At 41.3% G+C, this 26210-nt stretch overlaps 1 protein-coding gene across 1 annotated transcript; it reads right to left on the bottom strand.

Moving 5' to 3' along the window:
* Positions 1-305: 305 nt before the first annotated feature.
* Positions 306-17491, bottom strand: LOC124117725. The gene is made up of 5 exons (XM_048394490.1): positions 17021-17491; positions 7670-7724; positions 4838-4916; positions 3244-3414; positions 306-1369 (listed from the first exon to the last, which is right to left on the bottom strand). The coding sequence occupies exons 1-5, from the start codon at positions 17331-17333 to the stop codon at positions 1277-1279; spliced, it is 711 nt and encodes a 236-aa protein (XP_048250447.1). The 5' UTR covers positions 17334-17491; the 3' UTR covers positions 306-1276.
* Between the last annotated feature and the right edge of the window lie 8719 nt (positions 17492-26210).

Below are 26210 nucleotides of genomic sequence, written 5' to 3'. Positions count from 1 at the left end.
AGACTGTTGGTGACAGGGTTTAAGATGTGTGGGCCGAGGATGTTGGTGACAGAGTTTAACATGTGTTGGCCAAGGATGTTGGTGACGGAGTTGAAAATGTGTGGGCCGAGGATGTTGGTGAGTTGATGATGTGTGGGCCGAGGCTGCTGGTGACCGAGTTGAAGATGTGTGGGCCGAGGATGTTGGTGACAGAGTTGAAGAAGTGTGGGCCGAGGCTGCTGGTGACCGAGTTGAAGATGTGTGGGCCGAGGATGTTGGTGACAGAGTTGAAGATGTGTTGGCCGAGGATGTTGGTGACGGAGTTGAAAATTTGTGGGTCGAGGATGTTGGTGAGTTGATGATGTGTGGGCCGAGGATGTTGGTGACCGAGTTGAAGATGTGTGGGCCGAGGCTGCTGGTGACAGAGTTGAAGATGTGTGGGCCGAGTCTGTTGGTGAGGGAGTTGATTATGTGTGGGCCGAGGCTGTTTGTGAGTTGATTATGTGTGGGCCGAGTCTGTTGGTGAGGGAGTTGAAGAAGTGTGGGCCGAGGCTGTTGCTGATAGAGTTGAAGATGTGTGGACCTAGGCTGTTGGTGAGTTGAAGATGTGTGGGCCGAGGCTGTTGGTGAGAGAGTTGAAGATGTGTGGGCCGAGGATGTTTCTGACAGAGTTGATGATGTGTGGGCCGGGGCTGTTGGTGAGAGAGTTGAAGATGTGTGGGCCGAGGCTGTTGGTGACGGAGTTGAAGATGTGTGGGCCGAGGATGTTGGTGAGGGAGTTGATGATGTGTGAGCCGAGGCTGTTGGTGACAGAGTTGATTATGTGCGGGCTAATGCTGTTGGTGACAGAGTTGACGATGTGTGAGCCGAGGCTGTTGGTGACAGAGTTGATTATGTGCGGGCTAATGCTGTTGGTGACAGAGTTGAAGATGTGTGGGCCGAGACTATTGGTGACGGAGTTGAAGTTGTGTGGGCCGAGGCTGTTGGTGAGAGAGTTCAAGATGTGTGGGCCAAGGATGTTGGTGAGTTGATGATTTGTGGGCCGAGGCTGTTGGTGACGGAGTTGAAGATGTGTGGGCCGAGGCTGTTGGTGACAGAGTTGAAGATGTGTGGGCCGAGGCTGTTGGTGAGAGAGTTGAAGATGTGTTGGTCGAGGCTGTTGGTGACGGAGTTGAAGATATGTGGGCCAAGGCTGTTGGTGAGTTGATGATGTGTGGGCCGAGGCACTTGGTGACAGAGTTGATGATGTGTGGGCCGAGCCTGTTTTCAACAATGATGGTCTTGTATTGAAAAGAATTTACAGAAGACCACGCACATAAACGCGTGCGACTTCAACACTGCTGTGTTTGTCCAGTGTGATTCTGATTGCGTCTGTGGGGACTGTCAGCATCTATAAAGAAAACATCGCGGTATAACAAGGTGAATTGTGACAGATGTTGACTTAACTATTGATGGTTGACTTGGACCTGTGTGTTGAAAACGTCCACAACTCGGTCCCTAGGTTTACATGTGACAGGACGATGTACAGTTATATAAACAGCCCCAGCCCGGTCCCTAGGGATCACACATGACTATGTTACAGGTCGATGTACAGTGATGTAAACATCCCCAGTACAGTCCCTAGGGACCACACATGACTATGTTACAGTGCGATGTACAGTAATGTAAACGTCCCCAGTACAGTCCCTAGGGACCACAAATGACTATGTTACAGTGCGATGTACAGTAATGTAAACGTCCCCAGTACAGTCCCTAGGGTTACACATGACTATGTTAAAGGTCCATGTACAGTGATGTAAACATACCCAGTACAGTCCCTAGGGACCACACATGACTATGTGAAAGGTCAATGTACAGTGATGTAAACATACCCAGTACAGTCCCTAGGGATCACGCATGACTATGTGAAAGGTCGATGTACAGTGATGTAAACATACCCAGTACAGTCCCTAGGGATCACGTATGACTATATGAAAGGTCGATGTACAGTGATGTAAACATACCCAGTACAGTCCCTAGGGATCACATATGACTATATGAAAGGTCGATGTACAGTGATGTAAACATCCCCTGTACAGTTCCTAGGGATCACACATGACTATGTGAAAGGTCGAAGTACAGTGATGTAAACATACCCAGTACAGTCCCTAGGGATCACATATGACTATATGAAAGGCTGATGTACAGTGATGTAAACATACCCAGTACACTCCCTAGGTATCACAAATAGCTATATTACAGTTACGGTGTACAGTTATTTAAATGACCCCGGCACGATCCCTAGGGATCACAGAAGAATGTGTGACAGGGCGATGTACAGTCATGTAAGCCTCCCCAGCGCGGTCCCTAAGGATAACACATGGGTGTGTTACAGGGCGATGTACAGTTATGTAAACGTCCCCAGCACGGTCCCTAGGGATCACACATGAATGTGTTACAGGACGATGTACAGTGATGTAAACGTTCCCACCATGGACCCTAGGGATCACACATGAATGTGTTACAGGGCGATGTACAGTTATGTAAACGTTCCCAGCACGGTCCCTAGGGATCACACATGAAAGTGTGAGAGGGCGATGTACAGTTATGTAAACGTCCCCAGCACGGTCCCTAGGGATCACACATGGATGTGTTACAGGACGATGTACAGTTATGTAAACGTCCCCAGCACGGTCCCTAGGGATCACACATGGATGTGTTACAGGACGATGTACAGTTATGTAAACGTCCCCAGCACGGTCCCTAGGGATCACACATGGATGTGTTACAGGACGATGTACAGTTATGTAAACGTCCCCAGCACGGTCCCTAGGGATCACACATGGATGTGTTACAGGACGATGTACAGTTCTTTAAACGTTCCCAGCAGTATCCCTAGGGATCACACATGGATGTGTTACAGGACGATGTACAGTTATGTAAACGTAGCCAGCACGGTGTCTAGGGATCACAGGTCGATGTCATAGTTCTCGAGAAATGTTTGTATGTTGAAATTAACTTACTTCAACAAATGACAGATATTATTACTTTCTATAAAATCGCACTTGTGGTTAGCACCAACTGTATGGACAATTGTCTCTTCAATGTTAAACTACCGATGGTAAAACTTGCAACTTCTTACACTATGAAACTAACTTTACTTTTTGTCAAGCCGTAATCGTGACAATACATATATCCCCAAAAGGGATGGACATTTTTCTTCTCATTCAGACGGATGAATGCAAACTGTGTTAATATTGGCAACATGTACAATATGAAACTAACTTGACAGTGTGGAATAAAAATCCCCACAATGGATGCCTCATCGTCATAATTCCTCGTCCATGTCACCATCCAGTTCCTGTTGGAGTCCCGAAACCAGATGTCCTTCGTGAAGGTAGAGATGTCGGGGTAGATTTGGACCATAGCAAAGTAGAGGAAAGTATCTATCCCAACCTGTTGAAGAGAAAACAGTTTAATTTACTGAATGCGTCATCTTAAACAAAACACCTCCAAATTGTGTTTCCTACTAAACTCTTTGTCCGGCGAAAACAAAAATACATCGTTGATACATTTAATATGTAATAATCTCGAATTATTTCGTAATACAGAGGTAAAAAGTAACGTGGCTGTGTCAAGTCTAATATTTACAATAGGCTGAATAGTCAACTTAAGGGATCAGTAAGCTTTAATCCGAAAATGTTTGATTGTGTTTACTCAAAACATAATTAACACCATAATACTAAAATGTTTTCACTAAGAGACATTAGAACTATCTACCACACATACTGTGTTAACACTTTTCAAAACGCCCCTTGCAGCTTGTACACACCACCCTCGTGTTATTAAGCGATAGTCATGACGTCACAGGACGTTAAACATGAGCGCTAACTTAATGTCAAACTGTGTTAATGGAACTGAACTTAACACACCCTCTCTTTGACGTGCTTCGTCGGATTTTCATCTGAGAAAATATTGCCACATTTGCTATAAATAATCTGGATCTCGAACACTTTGTTCCGCAACATTTGTTCAGTAAAATCGGTATTTCAAATTTACTACCGGTCGAGTTTCAGAAAACTCTTTTCAAAGAAATAGTTTCATCTCCATTGATGCGATCATTAGCAGAAGCAAAGTCCTGTGTAGATTCGATACCGCTGGCGGAACAGTCAGAATGCAGAGTACTAAATGTCATAATAGAATCATTTGTATTGCATGTTTCCAGTTGTATTTTTATCTGTATATTCTGCATTTGTTCGAATCACGTGGAGCACTTCACAGTAACTCTGATTGAACCTATGTTCGTATCCTAAAGTTATCAAACCATGCTCCGTAAACAATGTTGTTGTGGGTAGTTTTACACATGCATCACACAATTATGAAAGTTTGGGGAAAATGTTTTCTGGGAGGGAAAGTGTTGGAAACTAAATTCCATGTACTGAACCAAGACTATTGTGGACATAGCGGTTGACGCAGAGTGGCCTCACAGACTGATAAGTCACTGACATCACTGTGAACAATAGAAGAAGCCAGTTGCACTTGGAGCCTCTTTTGCTTTACTGGCAATGACAGACGGGCATTATTCTTCACCCACAGGCAATCACACTCCAGCGGTCAATATACCCCTGCTGCCCGGATGGGTGTTACTTAATAAGTGTATTAGATTTACATGTGTCGGCGATTCCCACAGTTTCCTGAAGCGTATTTTCCTATAAATGACAAACATGCATAACGAGTCAAGCTAATATGTAATTTTTTTTATATAATAGATTTCAGTGCGACATGTTTTGTGTAGACACTACACCAACTAAGATACATTGTAAGTGATCTTTTCGATGAAGTTCTCGAGTGACAACATAATGCTAACGATAATATTCACCTCAATCCACGGAGCTGCATCGTCCGACCTTGGCTTCCAGACAGAGGTAGAACCTCCAATGACACTGCTCAATGGATACCTGAAATATTACAAGTCATACAGTGACCCTTTCCATACAAATAATGTGAAAAGAAACTTTGCATTTCATTTATGAATGGATGAGAAAATACATATATAAATATCACCACTACTATTCCAATAGTATATCAGTGTTAAAATAGGTAGCTCACCTGGATACATTAGTTGCTGTGTACCTGTACTTCGTGTATCTGATTCTGTACTTGTGTGGTGCTTGACATATCAGTTCTATTTCTATGAGTATTAGTCAGAGATGAGTTGATATTGACAATCAAGCAAGGTGCAATAAACTATTCTCATTTCAATTGGATTTCAATATTATGGTTAATATGTTGCTTATGAAATGTATTTATCTTGTGTAAAATAGTAATGCTTATATCGCATCACTTTAAGTCAGTTTTGGTGCTCAAGTCACACCCTTATCATTGAATTTGGTTGACGAATGAAATTCTTCGTCGTGAAGACTTTGTCCTTTTTGCATTGCCCTGTGACGGAACTTGGTACTCAATCCATATGTCGATTTGGAAAATTATACACATATCAACAATCCCAAAGCAATAAAGTAAGTACTTGAAAAAAACCAAAAGCTTTGATCTAATTGATATTTGAGAGAGAAAAATATAGATGCAAAAAAATACACATGGTGAAAGAAAAAGCCAAAACAACAAGCTGGACTTATTTTTGGTCTCACAAAACATTGCAAATATAACTATTGATTCTACAATGACCCCCGGATGCAAATCCAATCACTTTGCAATAACATTAACTTTTTTCAAATACAATTAGCAAAAGAAAAAGGTAGGGACTACCAGAAGTTAAATACTTCTGTATTGTTTAACAATCAATATATCCAAATAGTGAACGATACACTAGAAGAAACAAAGCTAAAATGTTCAAACAGGAAATGTTCCAAAGATGAACCATAAAAACTGAACACCAAAACTTAAAATTAAAAATCAGTGATACCTTCTTTTCTTAGAAACATTAAAAGAAGAATCAAAGGGATTTCAAATAAGAAACAGAATCCAGTGGTACGAGGAGGGAGAGAAACCATCAAAATATTTTTGTCATCTTGAAAACAGGAACTATACCAGTAAACTAATTAACAGTATTATATCTGAAAAAGGGGATTCAATAACCGATAGACAATCCATCTTAACTGGACAAAGACATTTTTATGAGAAACTTTACTCTTCAAGTGAAGAAATAACTTAGGAATCCAAACATTTATTACACAAACTTAACACACCAAAACTTATTAAATCACAGTTTGATTATTTAGAAGACCTGATTAACATGAATGAAATAACAAAGGCCGTAAAATCTATGAAAAATAACAAAAGCCCAGGTATTGATAGATTCCCTGTAGAGTTTTTCATTTTTTCTGGAAGGATCTTAGAATATGGATATATAGAGTAAAAGTGAATTTATTGATGAACTAAACAACATATTGTACAGATTCATCTGGAATGACAAAGGGGACAAAATAAAACGAACAACTTCAATAAAAAAATGTGACGAAGGCGGACTGAGAATTATAGAGGTGAGGAATTTTAAATTTCTCTAAAACTGTCAGTTCTCAAAAACATCTTCAAAACAAAAAGTGTATAACCCTAGCATATCTCCACTGAAAAACAATTTCCTACTTGGGGCCAATATTACAAAATGTATACACTTAGCTAACACTTACTGGATAGCTGCTTGGGGAACATTGTATAGAAGACACAAAACTAACTCCACAAACAATGAAGAAGTACTATCAGAACCTCCCTGGTGTAACCATCAGTTTAAAAAAATGATTTCATTATAAAAAATTGTTTTTAAAGGGAATTTACACTATTAAGGATATCTGTGATGAAGGTGATATAATGCCCTTCAATACACTAAAGACAAAATACCAAATTAAAGGCACAATTATTGACTATTACCGAGGAAAGTCTCTCTGAGGGCGACTCTCAAAATTTCCATAAAAGCTACAAGCTTTCTAAATCACTGACTACACATCTCCCTGTGTGTAAGTCATGAACTGCTAAATACATGTGAACATGAATTTGATAAACAGTGATATAAAAATGTTATAAACGTCATGTCATTAAATGAATGTTTGGAAATGTTAACAAATGAACGTTTTGAACTGATCGCTGCTAATACAAGTCAATGCTGTAATTTAAAAAAAGAATGTTTCAATACCCCCATATGACAGGGCAGCACGTGACAATAGCCCCACGTGACTGGGCTGCACGTGACAATAGCTCCAGTGTCACTATGCCGACAATAGCCCATGTCACCGTGCCACTGCAACGTCGTCTCCAGTGACAATATCCAACGTTACTGTGCCACCTGCGACAATAGATCCACGTCACTCTGCCACACACGAAACTATCACCACGTCACTGTACCACCCTCGACAATACCCTCCCCCCACCCGCGACCATATGGGTACAATGTGTGAAGTGCATTTCTGGTGTCCCCCGCCATGATATTGCTGGAATATTGCTAAAAGCGGCGTTAAACCATACTCACTATAATTGACATTGCTCACTCATCTGTGATATAACCGTTCCACTGGGCAGAAATCGCATGCGCTGATTATTTATTTTCATCCCGAAGAGTTGACTTTGTCGATTGTACGTGATTGCGTGATTACACATCAATGTGTTGGAACCCTGATCGGAATATTTTAAATAATGACACCAAGTCATAAATCCGATATGCTGTTCTGATTCTAATCTAGTGGGGATGACAAAAACGTACCCATTGCCCTGTGAAGAAGCGTTGATCGCCTCTGTCATCCACGTTCCAGTCAGACCTGTGAAAGAAACAGGAGCGAAGTTACTACAAATTACAAATAGTTCAACGTGGAGCATGTTTTAGAACATATAGACACATGTATATAAATATTGGTATTTTTTAGCAATAGAATTCACAATGAGCTTGTTTATTGGAATACATGTATCTTTAATAATGATTTCACGTGAAATGGCATTGTTGATGCATTGCAGATTCCGTTTGTGACGTGACACATACATATTCGTTTGTGACGTGACAAATTCATGTTCGTTTGTTACGTGACATACATATTCGTTTGTGACGTGACACATTCATATTATTTTGTGACGTGACATATTCATTTTTGTTTGTGAAGTGACACATACATATTTGTTTGTGACGTGACACATATATATATTCGTTTGTGACCGTGACAAATTCATATTCGTTTGTGACGTGACACATTCCTATCAGTTTGTGACGTAACACATTCCTTTCAGTTTGTGACGTGACACATACATATTCGTTTGTAAGGTGACACATTCCTATCAGCTTGTGAAGTGACACATTCCTAACAGTTTGTGACGTGACACATACATATTCGTTTGTGACGTGACATTCATATTCGATTGTGACGTGACATACATAATCGTTTGTGACGTGACACATACATATTCGTTTTTGACGTGACACATTCATATTCGTTTGTAACGTGACACATACATATATCCGTTTGTGAAGTGCCACATTTATATTCGTTTGTGACGTGACACATTCATATTCGTTTGTAACGTGACACATACATATTCGTTTTTGACGTGACACATTCATATTCGTTTGTGACGTGACATACATAATCGTTTGTGACGTGACACATACATATTCGTTTTTGACGTGACACATTCATATTCGTTTGTAACGTGACACATACATATTCGTTTGTGAAGTGCCACATTTATATTCGTTTGTGACGTGACACATTCATATTCGTTTGTAACGTGACACATACATATTCGTTTGTGACGTGACACATACATATTCGTTTGTGACACACACATATTCGTTTGTGACGTGACACATACATATTCGTTTGTGACGTGACATACATATTCGTTTGTGAATCAAACATATTCTTTTTTTTGTGAAGTGACACATTCATATCAGTTTGTGACATGAGACATACATATTAATTTGTAACCTGACAAATACATATTCGCTTGTGACGTGATGCATTCATACTATATAGAATACTTAAAGAGCTCCCTTGTAATGCCAGTTTTATGAAATGAGTAAATTGTTCTGGTATCTGAAGAGCGAAAATCCGTCTATGAAGCTATGAAACTATGAAACGAGTTTCATAAAATTGGCATTACACGGGTCCGAGTTTGGTGTTTTATTTATTACTTGCCGTGTACTACTTTTCAAAAAGCCACCGTCGTGTGTAAATAGGCGGCAGAGATCTACGCTATGGACAGCATCACCCAATTGAGTTTAACAGAATAATACTTCAAACACATCAAAAGTTGGCATTTATTATATGAATACCATACAACGGTCTACCTTTCGACTTCAGGTGTCCGTTCCACAAAGCTATCCTAATGCTGAGATGATTGTAACTCCCATACTTTAACATAAACTTATGACTGTCGCTGCGCTACGATCGCTTTGTGGATCGGGACCCTGCAGCACAAAGTTTAGAAATACGTCACTATACCCTATGACGTAATTTGTGACATTATTTTATTTAATAAAGAAATAACATAAGTCAGTATTTTGAAATAAACTATTTGCAATAACAAATGTAAACGTAATTAATAACATTTTACAATTATATAATGAACATTATATATATTATATATTCCAAACTACCATTCGTATTGTAACATAATCATTGAAACTGTCTGCGTATGAACTAATCACGACTACTTCCGTCAATTTTGTTTTGACGTAAAAAACATGGACAATTTCATTCGGGAGCTTCCATATCGCGATTAATGAAAAAACGTAGGAAACTGACAATACCAGCACTTCTATCGATGGCTAGGCAGTGCATTGATCTTTGGATTTTATACTGTAGATGCTGTTGGAAAGACTATCAACTCGAGTTGAATGTTATAAAATTTGGTTACGCTGTGTGAAGACATAAAAACATTTTTAAAGACATTTGAAACCGCGACGTCATAACAGTACGGTACTGAGCGGTTTACCCAACCAGCTGACGGCCAGGCACCATGAGGGTTGAGTGAGAACAAGGGGCAGTAATGACGGCCAGGCACCATGAGGGTTAAGTGAGAACAAGGGGCAGTAATGACGGCCAGGCACCATGAGGGTTAAGTGAGAACAAGGGGCGGTAATGACGGGCGGGCACCATGAGGGTTAAGTGAGAACAAGGGGCAGTAATGCTTATCCCAGCAGGAACGTGCTTACTACAGTCCGAGTCGTGACTCAGACAGGCATGTGTGTAATAATACTGTGCATGATGTTAACGCAATGAAACAAAGGAGCTGTCGACTGTTTAGAAACGCATTAGATAAATCAATAAACTGGTTTGATGTCGCCAAGTCCAGGTGACTCAGGTCAGTTTGAAAAAAAAGCGCGCTCAATTCGGATGGATGGAGGAAAGTCTGCTATCAATAAACGTTTGAAGGTTTTCAGACCATGTTGTTCTAGTTTTCGTTGAAACATTGGAGTAGCATGTTTTCGGACCATTTTGTTCTAGTTTTCGTTGAAACATTGCAGTAACATGTCCTAAGGTCATGTTGTTCTAGTTTCCGTTGAAACATTGTAGGGGGACGCACGGGTGGGCTAGTCGTCTAAGGCGCCGCGATTCGCTGTGCAGAGTTGCGTCCCCTGGACACGCCAGAAACCTATGATTGTGGGTTCGAATCCCGGTTCACCCCAATTATGTTTCTAGGTTTGTCAGCACCATACCCGTGTTCGTGGGTTTCACCGAAGTGGTAAACGTCTGAGACCTGCATCACTTCGGGCTTTCCTCCCGCATTAAGCTGACACGCCGTGATATAACTGGAATAATGTTAAACGCGGCGTTAAACCCAACTCACTCACTCACTCACTGAAACATTGTAGTAACATGTTTTAAGACTATGTTGTTCTAGTTTTCGTTGAAACATTGTAGTGACATGTTTTAAGACCATGTTGTTCTAGTTTTCGATGAAACAAAGAAAACATCGGATAAGCCTGCCACAGAACCCTTGGTGATCATAAATGAGCAATACCAGGTCGATATCCAGCTGATCAAACATTGAAAACATTGGCAGCCAAATTCACGAGCTCGTTTCCCAATCCGATCTCTTCTCTATCTCAACACCTCATATGTGTTTGTCATAAAAACGCATCTTAGCTTCATGTTTTTTATTTTAAAACCTGTCCTATATATAAAATCTCACGAGATACGCCATGAATTGGTGCACGAATGTCCACGCTCACCTGCACTGTTTCCAAATCCAAGGAGTATTGTCCATGAAACGCATATCATTCTTACAGGATATCCAGTATTCCATGACTTTCGAACAGCCTTGACTTGGCGAAACCGTGTTTGTAGTAAAAATAACCGTCTCCTTATAGAAACGACGAGCTTCATGCCTCAATCCTCATATGAGAAAATACGCCAGTATCTGAGAAGCCTTGTGAAAGAAAAATATCAACACATGTACACATACAATTGAGCCCCGGCATGTCCACACATAATGTTACTTTGGGAGACGTGTTCCCAATGCATGCCAGGCTTGTTGAAGAGGTTTTATCATGTACACCACAGTGTTATTACATACACGTATTTCCATACAGCATAGTGTTATTACATCTATGCTTTTCCATACAGCACAGTGTTATTACATCCATGCCATTCCATACAGCACAGTGTTATTATATACACGTCTTTCCATACAGCATACAGCATAGTGTTATTACATCTATGCTTTTCAATACAGCACAGTGTTATTACATACATGCCTTTGTGATTTTCTCACAATGACCAATGAAAGGCAAATTGCCTGAAACTCTGAACTTGAAAAATCAACATCACACTAATTAGTAAATAACAAAGTCAGACATGTTTAACTAATGTCTGAACATTAACTCTTTCAACACCAGTCAACCAGAAGTGTTTACTGCTGGGACACCAAGTTCCCAGAGACTCTTGTGTGATAGATGAAGCCAACATTGATCAAAGAAAATATCTGCTTGTAAAATATATTTGCCACTACATGTTATACACCATTTGAAAGGTCTGATCCTATGGTTTATAAATATGAAAGTTATGTTTTTCACATTATTTAAAATAATGCATTTACAACTTAATTAAGTTGGTTGTAAATAAAAAATGTAAGCTAACACGTTGTTAACATCGAGATTAAGGACCAAGGAAGGGAAAACTTGACGATTTTCGGCAAATATAAGAATTCATAAAATCCACTTACCTATTTCTGTTTTATTTTCATTGTTTACGTAATTGGAAAATCATTTTTAATAAAGGATTATGAATAGTTTCTGTCATCACCCATTTCCCGATAACAGCGGCTGTCCGCTCAGGAACATGAAGAAATACCCCCGTTTTCGAGGCTTCGTATGAATAAAACGTTCTTCGAAGAATGGCATATGACACATCGCTGGAAAGCTTATTCTTTCATCTACATTCTCGTAACATCGACTGTTTTTTCCGTAGTTATAACAAGCGATTTCGTTTGATTAAAATTGGTTTCTAATGACGCTTTCTTGTCGAAATCTGCTACAAGTTTCGTGATTTGACAATTTTGAGCACGTGACCTAAGGCAGTCAATCAAATTACAGCTGTGATACCAAGCTCGTGTTTGATTTCAGATGTTGGCGAAAGATGTTTTGTTAAATCGTGCTATTCTGAACGTTTTAAGCAGGAAATCACGATATATATTAAAAATATGGAACTTCTTGAACGTATCGTGCTTGGTTACGAGCTGTGACAAAGATTTTTCATGCTTATATTTTTGCATTAAACATTGTGTCCGAGCCGAGAATTCAAGGCGACGAAAGCCGAGATGTCATTTGACTTACATTACACGCGATAGCACGAAAAGATGGAAATAATAACTTTGATGTAATATATTTTTGTTGATATCATTTATTACTTTGTATAATATATTTAAAGATTTGTTTAAAACTTCTTTATTTTGCTCTTTGACATGTTCGATGTGGACCCGTATTTCAATAACATCGCGGGAATATTAGTGAATATTTTTTTAATTTATCGATAAAAAATGATAAATTGAATTGGAATATGTATTTCACACATTATGAAATGTGATAGATTTAATAAATGAATGATATTACAGATAGGTCCATAAAAATATATACTATTTTGACGTGACTACGACTTGGCCGGTAAACCGGCCTACGGTGTCTGGGGACTCGATGCTTCTTGGCCGGAAAGCCAGTCGCCATGTTTGAAGGCTGAAACTAATACGAGTCATTTGATTGGTCGTACTACGAAAATCAACCAATCATATTTGTCTTTGTATCATCGCTTGATTTTCTTTACTGACTGCGTTGGAACAAAACGGACGATGTAAACAGCGCCAAATACGTTTTGTTACTCGTAGTATATCAGCTGTGTATCGTTTTGTATCGATACATAGACCCACGAATCGATAGTCGTATCGAACTGTAATGTATCGTGATACATCGATGTGTCGGTGAATCGTCCCAGCCCTACAATATATTGTACCGTACATTTAGCAGAACTGTCACAAGATAGCGTGACTTTTCTGTCTCGAAAGTGGCGCGATAGTGGCGCGATAGTGGCGCGAAAGTGGCGTGAAAGTGTCGCGATAGTGGCGTGAAAGTGGCGCGATAGTGCCGTAAAAGTTTCGCGAAAGTGCCGCGATCTTGTAAAATGTTATCGCGAAAATGGCGCGAAAGTGTCTCGAAAGTGGCGCAATAGTTTCGCGTTAATGGCTCAAAGGTGGCGCGATAATTCCGCGTTAGTGCCGCAATAGTGGCGAGAAAATTAGGGGAAGTTACTTATGAAATGTAGTGTACTTGGCTATCACACACCACAGTGTTATAACAGACATGCGTTTCCATACAGCACAGCGTTATAACATACATGCCTCTCCACAAACACATTGTTTTCCATTCAGTACTTCGTTATTACATACATGTCTTTCCCATACAGTACTGTGTTATTATATACATGCCTTTCCATACAGTACTGTGTTATTACATACATGCCTTTCCATTCAGTACTGTGTTATTACATACATGTCTTTCCCATACAGTACTGTGTTATTATATACATGCCTTTCCATACAGTACTGTGTTATTACATACATGCTTTTCCATTCAGTACTGTGTTATTACATGCATGCCTTTTCATATACTACTGTGTTATTACACATCCATATTGGTAATTACTTTCCTATTTCGAAACTCAATTTTTATCCCTTGTCACTTAATCAAGGGTCGGACTAATTAATACATTGCAATTGAACTTTGGACCGTTCTTATATCCGACTGAGGTATCGACTTCTGCAAATCCATTTGTATGACGCTCGAATGAATCCTATTTACCATGTCGTCATGCATGTCTATTTGCATAACTCTAGGCTCATTGATATCTAAAGAAATCCTGAACGTGCGATTCGTATTACTGTTATACCACTACTCTAGGCTAATTCTATCAATAGGAGCGTTGGGGCAGCCTTGTGGTAAAAGCATTCGCTCGTCACACCGTAGGTCCCGGGTTCGAATCCCTACATGGGTGACTGGTGTCGCCCGCTTTCCATAGTTTTTCAAAAAAAGGTTGACAAATAACCCGCCAAACCTAGTACAAAGACAGATGTTTTAATTTCTTCAAACCTTTTCTGCGCTGTTTGGACTGACCAAGACATTTCTTGGAATTATGCGAGAGAGGTCATTTCTTGGAAATCGAACATGCCATTATCATTGTAGGGGTGACAGGTTGTAAAAATGGTTTTTAAAATGCTAAACGAATATATTTCCACAACAAACTTTATGAATTAACATTCTATTGTGGGTTTAACATGTGTAAGTCTCATTTGTTAGTTAGCAATAACCTCATAAGATAATTTAAAAAATCAAAATAAATGCCTCTCCACCCCGAACTTGGATGTGGCAGAACTTGACCTACATCACGGTTACTCACACCTCACAACTGGCAATGGCTGACAGTGTTGTGTTTACGTTTTGTGCCTCAGACAACTTACACGATCAAGATGACAACCCCGATCTTTGATGTGGTTCAACATTAACCTGTAGATTTACTGGGAATGAGCCTGCTGGTACAATGCGATTGCCAATGGAACTGAGTATGACTGTTGACATGGTTGAAGCCGCTTTTTAGGCTGCAGACGAGCCGGCTATTTTGACACAAGGAATCTGCATGATTTGACCTGTCAATTTCAAGATTACACATATTCAAAGCCAGCGTGTGAAAGCAATGAGACCTTTGTGTCCAAGAAATAGTGGTACGTGTATAATTTTCCTAATTGTGCGTGTTCTGAAATGAATTTCATCAAGTTTGATAAGCATCGGTTTCAGTGACGCGGGACATTGTATCCGTGATCTTTCGAAGGGAGGAGTGTTTTCTGATAGATTTTCAAATCTCCTGCCAAATCCTTATGGTGGTGGTTGACTGACATGGCAATGAATATAGATCACAAAGAGGTTTGTAAACAACATGTTGTCATAAATAAAGTTTCTTCGAACACATTTTTATAATGTTATATTTTACTTTCATTGTTGGTTGTTTCAATGGCGATCAAAATTACCTGCTCTGAGTCTGTTCATCATCGAACATGTCCCTAACAGTTTCATAAACTGTATGCAAAAGTTATGCCTTTGTAAAGTCTTGTAATCTCATCATCGAAGCAGTCAGGGATAGGGCCTAGAACATCATATCGTCGCCAAATACATCCTATATCAAACTACTGTATTTCCTCTATTAGACCCTATGTCGTCTATCAATTTCGCGAGAGCCGTTGTATCGGTGTGTATAAGAGACCTGGCTTGTATTAGAGACCCAGCGAGGAAAAATAGATACGTTTTACCGTTCATGTAGGGGTGATAGATCGGCAGCTATTTTTTTATGAATCGATATGTAAGGCTATTCATGTATTCATACACACGTTTATTTGGGTGAAAAGGCTTGATATATTTGAAAGGGGTTACCGTAACAAAAAGCAAAACCTCTTTTTAACCAATCAGAATCAAGCATTCATCAATATCATGGTAGAATGTCAGTTAACACCCTTTCACGTCGCCGGATCTTACGTATGTGCATGTGAGTAGGTCAATGACCTTGCCCCACGTTACGTAATACCTCTATCTAGAAAACCTGACTGCCATGATCAGTCACACAGAGAGGCCCAGATCATCGACAGAAGCGGGCAGATTGTACGTCGCCTCAACAACGACCAGTGTACACCCGACTTCCCGACTCAGTGTTAGTGACAGAGCGGATCTCCGCACCAGGGGAACATATTTGCCACTGGGTCCCGGTGTGCGTTCTGTAATGTGATTACCATTATATGTACCATTTCGACATGATTCAACCTGCAACAATAAACACGGCTGTTGTCGTCTTAAGTTTTGCCTCTGAGTTTTGTCTTCCGTCATCACCCTGAGCCAACATCCGAGGGCGAAACGTACGCCCTTGGACAATATGACTAAAAAAACAGTCTGAAACGAGGCCCAGCAATATGCAACTCAAAAATATGAAACACTATAGCTTAATTCAGTATCAAGATGTATACTTTCATGAATTGTTTGGATTATCTGCGTATCAGAGGGACTCTCAACTGATGCTGACTTCAGCTGTACACACTGTCTTACATCGGCACGTGTGTCTCTAACGTCAAGACCTCCCTACTACAACGACATAAAAATATCATGTTTACAACTGTTCCTTGACACACGTTGTCCTTGAGTCTTCATATCTCAAGTGCGATCCTGCTAGAATTGAATTTCTGTGTTATCCATATGTGAGTCTAAACAGGATTTTAACTCAGAATTAAATACTGTTTTTGACACATTTCACTTTATGAAGTAAAGTGTTCACTTTGAAAACAATATAACAAACGAAATTTCAAAGAATTGAAGATGTCCTTTGGCGTACTGTTTCATCCATGGTACAAATCTCATTCGACACCTACAGGTAAATAATAAGTCTTCTGCTTAAATTGTCAATACAAACATAGAATAAGTATAACAGAATAAACGAACCGAGTCGAATGTTCATTTGTATTGAACGTCATAATGTTACTTGTCAATACTGTTATCTCTGAAATTTGGATCTGAGGTGAAACAATCTTGAATTCTCACCTGGTGTGCTGTAGTACGTATAACCAGGTGCGGAGACCATCCCTAAAGGGTAGCCCAGGGGGCAGATACAGTCCTGGGTGGCGCGGTTGTAGAGGAGGTTACCAGCACTGAATCGGTCACAGACCAACAAACACTCCACTAGACTAGTCGCATTGCCACGTCGTCTTATGCCTTTCTCGATCTTCTTATCCTGGAAGTAGCTCACGGAAAGGTCTAATTGATACGTTGTATTACATTGTGTCACAGTTATGCCCTGACCAGTGGCCATACCGATGTACAAAGCAATTGCCCACACTGTCCAGTATCCGGCCATCTTCTCTGTTGGTAGTTCCTGCTGGTTCGTCGACTGAACGTCACTCCTGCTACCTGCAATGTTCTCTCCAAGTCCTGTGAATCACGGGCATCAAGTATCGTCTCCAGGATACACTTGGATGATCTAACTGGTGCAGTGTTATTGTGGTCATACCCAGGCTCCTTGCCAACAGGGTAAGAATGGTTACATTATTAACGTGTTTCACCGATTGGCTGTTCAGTATTTTTAGATTGCTGGCATGCTTCTCTGATTGGTTGGAACTTCTGATTGACGTTACCCTACATTGGTTACCCATTGTGTTTTAATGCGCGAAATCGTTAGTTTTAGTTAAAGTTCAGGCAATTTCTTTTTCTATTGCTTATTCCAAGCTGAATGATGCATATTTAAGTAGGATACTTCACAATGTTTGTGTGGATGATTATCGACATTTCAGTTGTGGGAGATGAGCTGGGGAGAGGCATAACCAGACACATCGATGACGGGTACAAGAAATATGCAGTAGCTGATCAGATGAGCTGAGATGGCCTTACGGCTGACGCTTAGTACAAAATCGAAGAGAAATACTGGAGCTGCGTTGCTAAATGAACATGAATATTAGAATGATGTACCATATTTTTGATGGATCAAAAGCCAGTGCTATTCCTTCAGGTGTTATGTGTTCTGGTATATTCTGATGTGTTATGATTTTTCTCTGAAAACAGGAGACAAACAATTTAGAGGGATCGACAACAACACAATAGAAGGACGCTGAACTTATCAATATTTTGGGAGGAACCATAGTACTTGTGTCAGTCTCTCAAACCAGTCATGTTTGTATGTTGTGCAAAGAAGATGATGACAGTACATACGCATCATGATCTCTTTGAAGACGGAAGCAGGTTCTGCTCCACGATCCTAAGGTCAGTTGAGACCACACAATGATGCTTCCTCCTCTACAGCATATGCCAGCCACCGCTATGATGCTTCCTCCCCAACATAGGTAAACCAACACAATGATGCTTCCTCCCCATCATAGGTCAACCCACACTATGATGCTTCCTCCCCAACATAGGTAAACCTACACAATGATGCTTCCTCCCCAACATAGGTAAACCAACGATATGATGCTTCCTCCCCAACATAGGTAAACCCACACTATGATGCTTCTTCCCGTACATAGGTAAACCCACACTATGATGCTTCCCCCCCAACATAGGTAAACCCACACTATGATGCTTCCTCCCAAAAATAGGAAATACCACACTAGGATGCTTACCTCCCCAACATAGGTAAACCCACACTATGATGCTTCCTCCTAAACATAGGTAAACCCATACTATGATGCTTCCTCCCCAACATAGGTAAACCCACACTATGGTGCTTCCTCCTAAACATAGGTAAACCCACACTATGATGCTTCCTCCCCAACATAGGTAAACCCACACTATGATGCTTCCTCCCCAACATAGGTTAACCCGCACTTTGACGCTTCCTCCCCATCAAAGGTAAACCCACACTATGATGCTCCCTACCCAACATAGGTAATCACACACTATAATGCTCCCTACCCAACATTGGTAAACCCATAAAATGATGCTTCCTCCCCAACACAGGTAAACCGACACTATGATGCTTCCTCCCCAACATAGGTAAACACCACACTATGATGCTTCCTCCCCAACATAGGTAAACCCACGCTATGATGCTTCCTCCCCAACAAAGGTAAACCCACACTATGATGCTTCCTCCCCAACATAGGTAAACCCACACTATGATGCTTCCTCCCCAACAAAGGTAAACCGACACTATGATGCTTCCTCCCCAACATAAGGAAACCCACACTATGATGCTTCCTCCCCAACACAGGAAAACCCACACTATGATGCTTCCTCCCCACCAAAGGTAAACCCACACTATGATGCTTCCTCCCCAACATAAGGAAACCCACACTATGATGCTTCCTCCCCATCAAAGGTAAACCCACACTATGATGCTTCCTCCCCAACATAAGGAAACCCACACTATGATGCTTCCTCCCCAACACAGGTAAACCCACACTATGATGCTTCCTCCCCAACATAAGTAAACCCACACTATGATGCTTCCTCCCCATCAAAGGTAAACCCACACTATGATGCTTCATCCCAAACATAGGGAAACCCACACTATGATGATTCCTCCCCAACATAGGTTAACCGCACTTTGACGCTTCCTCCCCATCAAAGGTAAACCCACACTATGATGCTCCCTACCCAACATAGGTAAACCCACGCTATGATACTTCCTCCCCAACATCGGTAAACCCACAATATGAAGCTTTCTCCCCAACATAGGTAAACCCACACTATGATGCTTCCTCCCCAACATAGGTAAACCCACACTATGATGCTTCCTCCCCAACATAGGTAAACCCACACTATGATGCTTCCTCCCAAACATAGGTAAACCCACACTATGATGCTTCCTCCCCAACATAGGTAAACCCACACTATGATGCTTCCTCCCCAACAGGGGTAGACCCACACTATGATGCTTCCTTCCCAACATAGGTTAACCCACACTTTGACGCTTCCTCCCCATCAAAGGTAAACCGACACTATGATGCTCCCTACCCAACATAGGTAATCACACACTATAATGCTCTCTACCCAACATCGGTAAACCCACACGATGATGCTTCCTCCCCAACACAGGTAAACCGACACTATGATGCTTCCTCCTCGACATAGGTAAACCCACACTATGATGCTTCCTCCCCAACATAGGTAAACCCACAATTTGATGCTTCCTCCCCAACATAAGTAAACCCACACTATGATGCATCCTCCCCAACATAGGTAAACCCACACTATGATGCTTCCTCCCCATAAAAGGTAAACCCACACTATGATGCTTCCTCCCCAACATAAGGAAACCCACACTATGATGCTTCCTCCCCAACACAGGTAAACCCACACTATGATGCTTCCTCCCCAACATAAGTAAACCCACACTATGATGCTTCCTCCCCATCAAAGGTAAACCCACACTATGATGCTTCCTCCAAAACATAGGGAAACCCACACTATGATGCTTCCTCCCCAACATAGGTTAACCGCACTTTGACGCTTCCTCCCCATCAAAGGTAAACCCACACGATGATGCTTCCTCCCCAACATAGGTAAACCCACACTATGATGCTTCCTCCCCAACACAGGTAAACCCACACTATGATGCTTCCTCCAAAACATAGGGAAACCCACACTATGATGCTTCCTCCCCAACATAGGTTAACCGCACTTTGACGCTTCCTCCCCATCAAAGGTAAACCCACACTATGATGCTCCCCGACCAACATAGGTAATCACACACTATAACGCTCCCTACCCTACATCGGTAAACCCACACGATGATGCTTCCTCCCCAACACAGGTAAACCCACACTATGATGCTTCCTCCCCAACACAGGTAAACCCACACTATGATGCTTCCTCCCCAACATAGGTAAACCCACAATATGATGCTTCCTCCCCAACATAGGTAAACCCACAATATGATGCTTCCTCCCAAACATACGGTAAACCCACAATATGATGCTTCCTCCCCAACATAGGCAAACCTACACTATGATGCTTCCTCCCCAACATAGGGAAACCCACACTATGATGCTTCCTCCACAACATAGGTAAACCCACACTAGGATGCTTCCTCCCCAACATAGGTAAACCCACAATATGATGCTTCCTCCCCAACATAGGCAAACCTACACTATGATGCTTCCTCCCCAACATAGGGAAACCCGCACTATGATGCTTCCTCCACAACATAGGTAAACCCACACTATGATGCATCCTCCCCAACATAGGTAAACCCACACTATGATGCTTCCTCCCCATAAAAGGTAAACCCACACTATGATGCTTCCTCCCCAACATAAGGAAACCCACACTATGATGCTTCCTCCCCAACACAGGTAAACCCACACTATGATGCTTCCTCCCCAACATAAGTAAACCCACACTATGATGCTTCCTCCCCATCAAAGGTAAACCCACACTATGATGCTTCCTCCCCAACACAGGTAAACCCACACTATGATGCTTCCTCCCCAACATAAGTAAACCCACACTATGATGCTTCCTCCCCATCAAAGGTAAACCCACAACATGATGCTTCCTCCCCAACACAGGTAAACCCACACTATGATGCTTCCTCCCCAACATAAGTAAACCCACACTATGATGCTTCCTCCCCATCAAAGGTAAACCCACACTATGATGCTTCCTCCAAAACATAGGGAAACCCACACTATGATGCTTCCTCCCCAACATAGGTTAACCGCACTTTGACGCTTCCTCCCCATCAAAGGTAAACCCACACTATAACGCTCCCTACCCTACATCGGTAAACCCACAATATGATGCTTCCTCCCCAACATTGGTAAACCCACACTATGATGCTTCCTCCCCAACACAGGTAAACCCACACTATGATGCTTCCTCCCCAACACAGGTAAACCCACACTATAACGCTCCCTACCCTACATCGGTAAACCCACAATATGATGCTTCCTCCCCAACACAGGTAAACACACACTATGATGCTTCCTCCCCTACACAGGTAAACCCACACTATGATGCTTCCTCCCCAACACAGGTAAACCCACACTATGATGCTTCCTCCCCAACACAGGTAAACCCACACTATGATGCTTCCTCCCCAACACAGGTAAACCCACACTATGATGCTTCCTCCCCAACACAGGTAAACCCACACTATGATGCTTCCTCCCCAACACAGGTAAACCCACACTATGATGCTTCCTCCCCAACACAGGTAAACCCACACTATGATGCTTCCTCCCCAACACAGGTAAACCCACACTATGATGCTTCCTCCCCAACACAGGTAAACCCACACTATGATGCTTCCTCCCCAACACAGGTAAACCCACACTATGATGCTTCCTCCCCAACATAGGTAAACCCACAATATGATGCTTCCTCCCAAACATACGGTAAACCCACAATATGATGCTTCCTCCCCAACATAGGCAAACCTACACTATGATGCTTCCTCCCCAACATAGGGAAACCCACACTATGATGCTTCCTCCACAACATAGGTAAACCCACACTAGGATGCTTCCTCCCCAACATAGGTAAACCCACAATATGATGCTTCCTCCCCAACATAGGCAAACCTACACTATGATGCTTCCTCCCCAACATAGGGAAACCCACACTATGATGCTTCCTCCACAACATAGGTAAACCCACACTATGATGCTTCCTCCCCAACATAGGTAAACCCACAATATGATGCTTCCTCCCCAACATAGGTAAACCCACAATATGATGCTTCCTCCCCAACATAGGCAAACCTACACTATGATGCTTCCTCCCCAACATAGGGAAACCCACACTATGATGCTTCCTCCCAAACAAAGGTAAACCCACACTGTGATGCTTCCTCCTCTACATACGTAAACCCTTACTGTGATGCCTCCTCCCCAACATAGGTAAACCCACACTATGATGCTTCCTCCCCAACATAGGTAAACCCACAATATGATGCTTCCTCCCAAACATAGGTAATCCCACACTATGATGATTCCTCCCAAACATCGGTAAACCCACACTATGATGCTTCCTCCCCTACTGGCTATGCCAGGCACTACTACGATGCCTCCCCGTTCCCCGCCTCTGTAAATTCAGAACCTTTAATCAGCAGCATTTAGAATGAACTTCGATCTGTCAGTGTAAACCACGTTGCACATTTTTTTACCTCTTTCCAGGAAGAGGAGTTCTCATTGTGTAACACATTCGGTCCCGTGCTATCTATTTGCAGATACTCAATAATAGTGTTTGTTGTAACGCCGCACTCAGCAATATTCCAGTTGTATGACGGCGGTCTGTGTATAATCGAGGCTGGACCAGACACTCCAGTACATGACATCATGAGCATCGATCCACGCATTTTGGATACGATGACATGCATCAACCAAGTCGGCGAGCCTGACCACCCGATCCCGTTAGTCGCCTCTTACAACAAGTACAATCGCCTTTTTACGGCAAGCATGGATTGCTGATGACCTATTATAACACGGATCTACACGGGTCTGTAGGACAAGATGACTTCAACTTTCCAATAGTCAATTTTCCCTTTATGTCGAGCAATATTCCTGCAGCTCTAGCCCTTGGTGTCTACAGTTCACATTTTGAGGTACAAATGAGCATGCTCTTCCTACCAAGATTTCATAGAGCGTCATACAATTCTTGCCGTTGTATGTGTTTGTCACAGGTGCCACTGATAGGGCAGGAGGTGTTCACCTTTTCGAGAACACTTGGTATCATCACGATTTGGTAGTTATTCATAAACACATGCTCATGATATAATCGTACATCGACTTTGCTTTTAGCAGAGATTTCTAAGGAATATGAACAGGGTTTTGTTGCTTTTATTTGCAACTGCTGTCAGCCTTCACTTCCCGTATGCAACACTGGATGTCACAGGAAGTAAAATGTAACTGCCTTGGTCCAGATCACTTTAGAAATAAGGCGCTCTGATTGTCCGAATTGATTGACGTTTGTAAATTTGCTGCACCATCGAGGCGACCATGTACAGCTAATTAGACTTTCCACAGACCTCTCTGAGGGTTGCATGGAAGAAATAGAGACTGTGGTGTTCTGTGCAGCCTATGCCTGTCTTTCCGTGGAACCTCAGGGTTCGATGAGGTAATCAGAAAATTATGCTTTTATGGTTATTAACAAATGAAGACAGTTGGTGATTTTTGTTGTAATTAACACATGGCTAAGGTTGATTAGTGTAATGGTACAAATAGGCCTCCAACAAGCTGTGCTTCTCTTCCTGTCGGGATTCCAGGTTAGAAACGGTCCCAAGAACAAAGTGTTACCTACGTAAAAATAATCACAACCCGCATACTTTCTGAAACGCTAGCAAATACTTACCTCTATTCGTTTTCTACTCCATGCTCCAAAGCCAGGTTATTGTAATATCAATGTTGAAGTCAACATTCCAAACCCTTTGCAATCTTTCAAATGCCACATGGCCATGGTGTAAATACCTACATAAAGTCCGTTACATGAGCTTAGTGTAGTGAGAGTATCGAAGACTGTAACAGTAAATATAACAAGTACACAAACTGCTCTTGAAGTCCCTTATCTTTCTCTGAAGACTGTCCAGAAAACAACAAATGAGAGAGAAAAACTGTTCAAAACTTGCTCAAAACACAGAATAAAAGGACACCTATGCATCCATCACCACAACACCCTCTGACGCCACACCGCCAGGACCAATCAAATAGACTTGACATGGTTAAAATGGATATTCCTCACATTTTCTCCACTCGGGTTGCTGAATAACTTCGTACACCGAATGTATTTCAAGTATAACAAAAGTTCCCATTTTCAGGATTCTTCTTTATCTCAAGAATCATCAATCCACTCCATCAAAAAGTAAGTACTGATTGCCTGACGCTGCCTTGCGATGTCGACCAGACAAGGAAGTGATCGATGACCAGAAAAACCAGTGAAACGATAGTGCATTTATTGATTTTGTTAAAATTAATACAAACGATGTGTTAATTTTGAATTTCATATTCTGTGTACAAGTGCAGAGATGCTGAAAATGTTAAAGAAATATATTCGTTTTGCAGCACATAACAGGGTAGGTTTAATGTACCGGACCGAACACATTAAAACCACCAAGAAACTATTGTAAACAGTCATATACTATGGACGTGCTTCAGTTCATTGCATACCATCCATCTTTCTCAGCACTGGAGGATCTTCAAACTGCAGGATCTTCAAACATTGTAAGGCAGGATATTATCCATAGCAATGTTCTACTTAACACCACTCTCCAGGCCATTGTAGTATGAGTTACATTGCACGCTTAAACATTATACTGCCTTCTTTCAGCTCTTTAGCAGTCTGCTTTTCAAGACCTGAATGTCAAATATAAAGCTTCCAAATCAGCTGTTCACCATCCAACCATGTAGGGTAGGGGCAGGGGCAGCATGTTGTATGCAGTAAAATTATTTGAGAGGGTATTTTGATATTTTGGACCTCTCCCTTTAAAAAATAATGGATCCGCCCTTGAAGCAAGTCATCAAAGAGAGCGGATATTTATTCACCTGTCTTATCACTGGTGATATTGATAGGATTCACTATGCCTGCAGAGAGGCACCTATATTGGAAGAGGGTCAGTCAAATCGTCACAAAAGTTGTTATTTGCAGTCATTTTACTTTCTCGATGCTTTGATAGTGTTCTGTCATGACAGTGTTCACATGTTGATTAAGTGATTTCGATATTGCGGGGTACACTTTAAATCATGACATAAGAAACTTCATATCTTTGTGACATTTCAATGAACTGTAAATGTGTCTACATCAATAAAAACTTTATACTCCGTTGCTGTTGTTGTTTTATATATTTTAGTCAAAATGTTTACTTTTAGTCCTTCATTTGTTTGCTGCGTATATGTACAAAAACGTTCAGAGCAACAAGACAAAGAAAATATATTCTAATTCATAATAATAGTCAGGGTAATAATGAAATATATTCCATTCATGAATTCAATACCCGCTTAGTGCACGCTCCAGATGTTCATACCGGTGCAGATAATATCCATTGCATGGATGGATGCTCATGACATCAATCACTGGTCCTGAATTATTTACAGACCTCCGTCAGACAGGTGGAATATTGCAGATTCTTTTCTTTTCTTTTCTGGGATTGCAAAATTCAAGCAAAAGTGTTTGATAAAACACATGGCACTTATTCCACTTGTGTCAAATGCGTTTTGTGAATATATAGAAAACCCTTCATTGGTTGTATAAAGGATTATCTTTAATCTTTGAGAAAGAGAGTTGGTGACATTTGCTGGACCCCGCA

Source organism: Haliotis rufescens, unplaced genomic scaffold (assembly GCF_023055435.1).
Source record: "Haliotis rufescens isolate VD_foot unplaced genomic scaffold, xgHalRufe1.0.p SCAF_13, whole genome shotgun sequence".
In the NCBI taxonomy this organism is placed as follows: Eukaryota; Metazoa; Mollusca; class Gastropoda; order Lepetellida; family Haliotidae; genus Haliotis; species Haliotis rufescens.
This window is presented reverse-complemented; position numbering and strand designations above follow the sequence as displayed.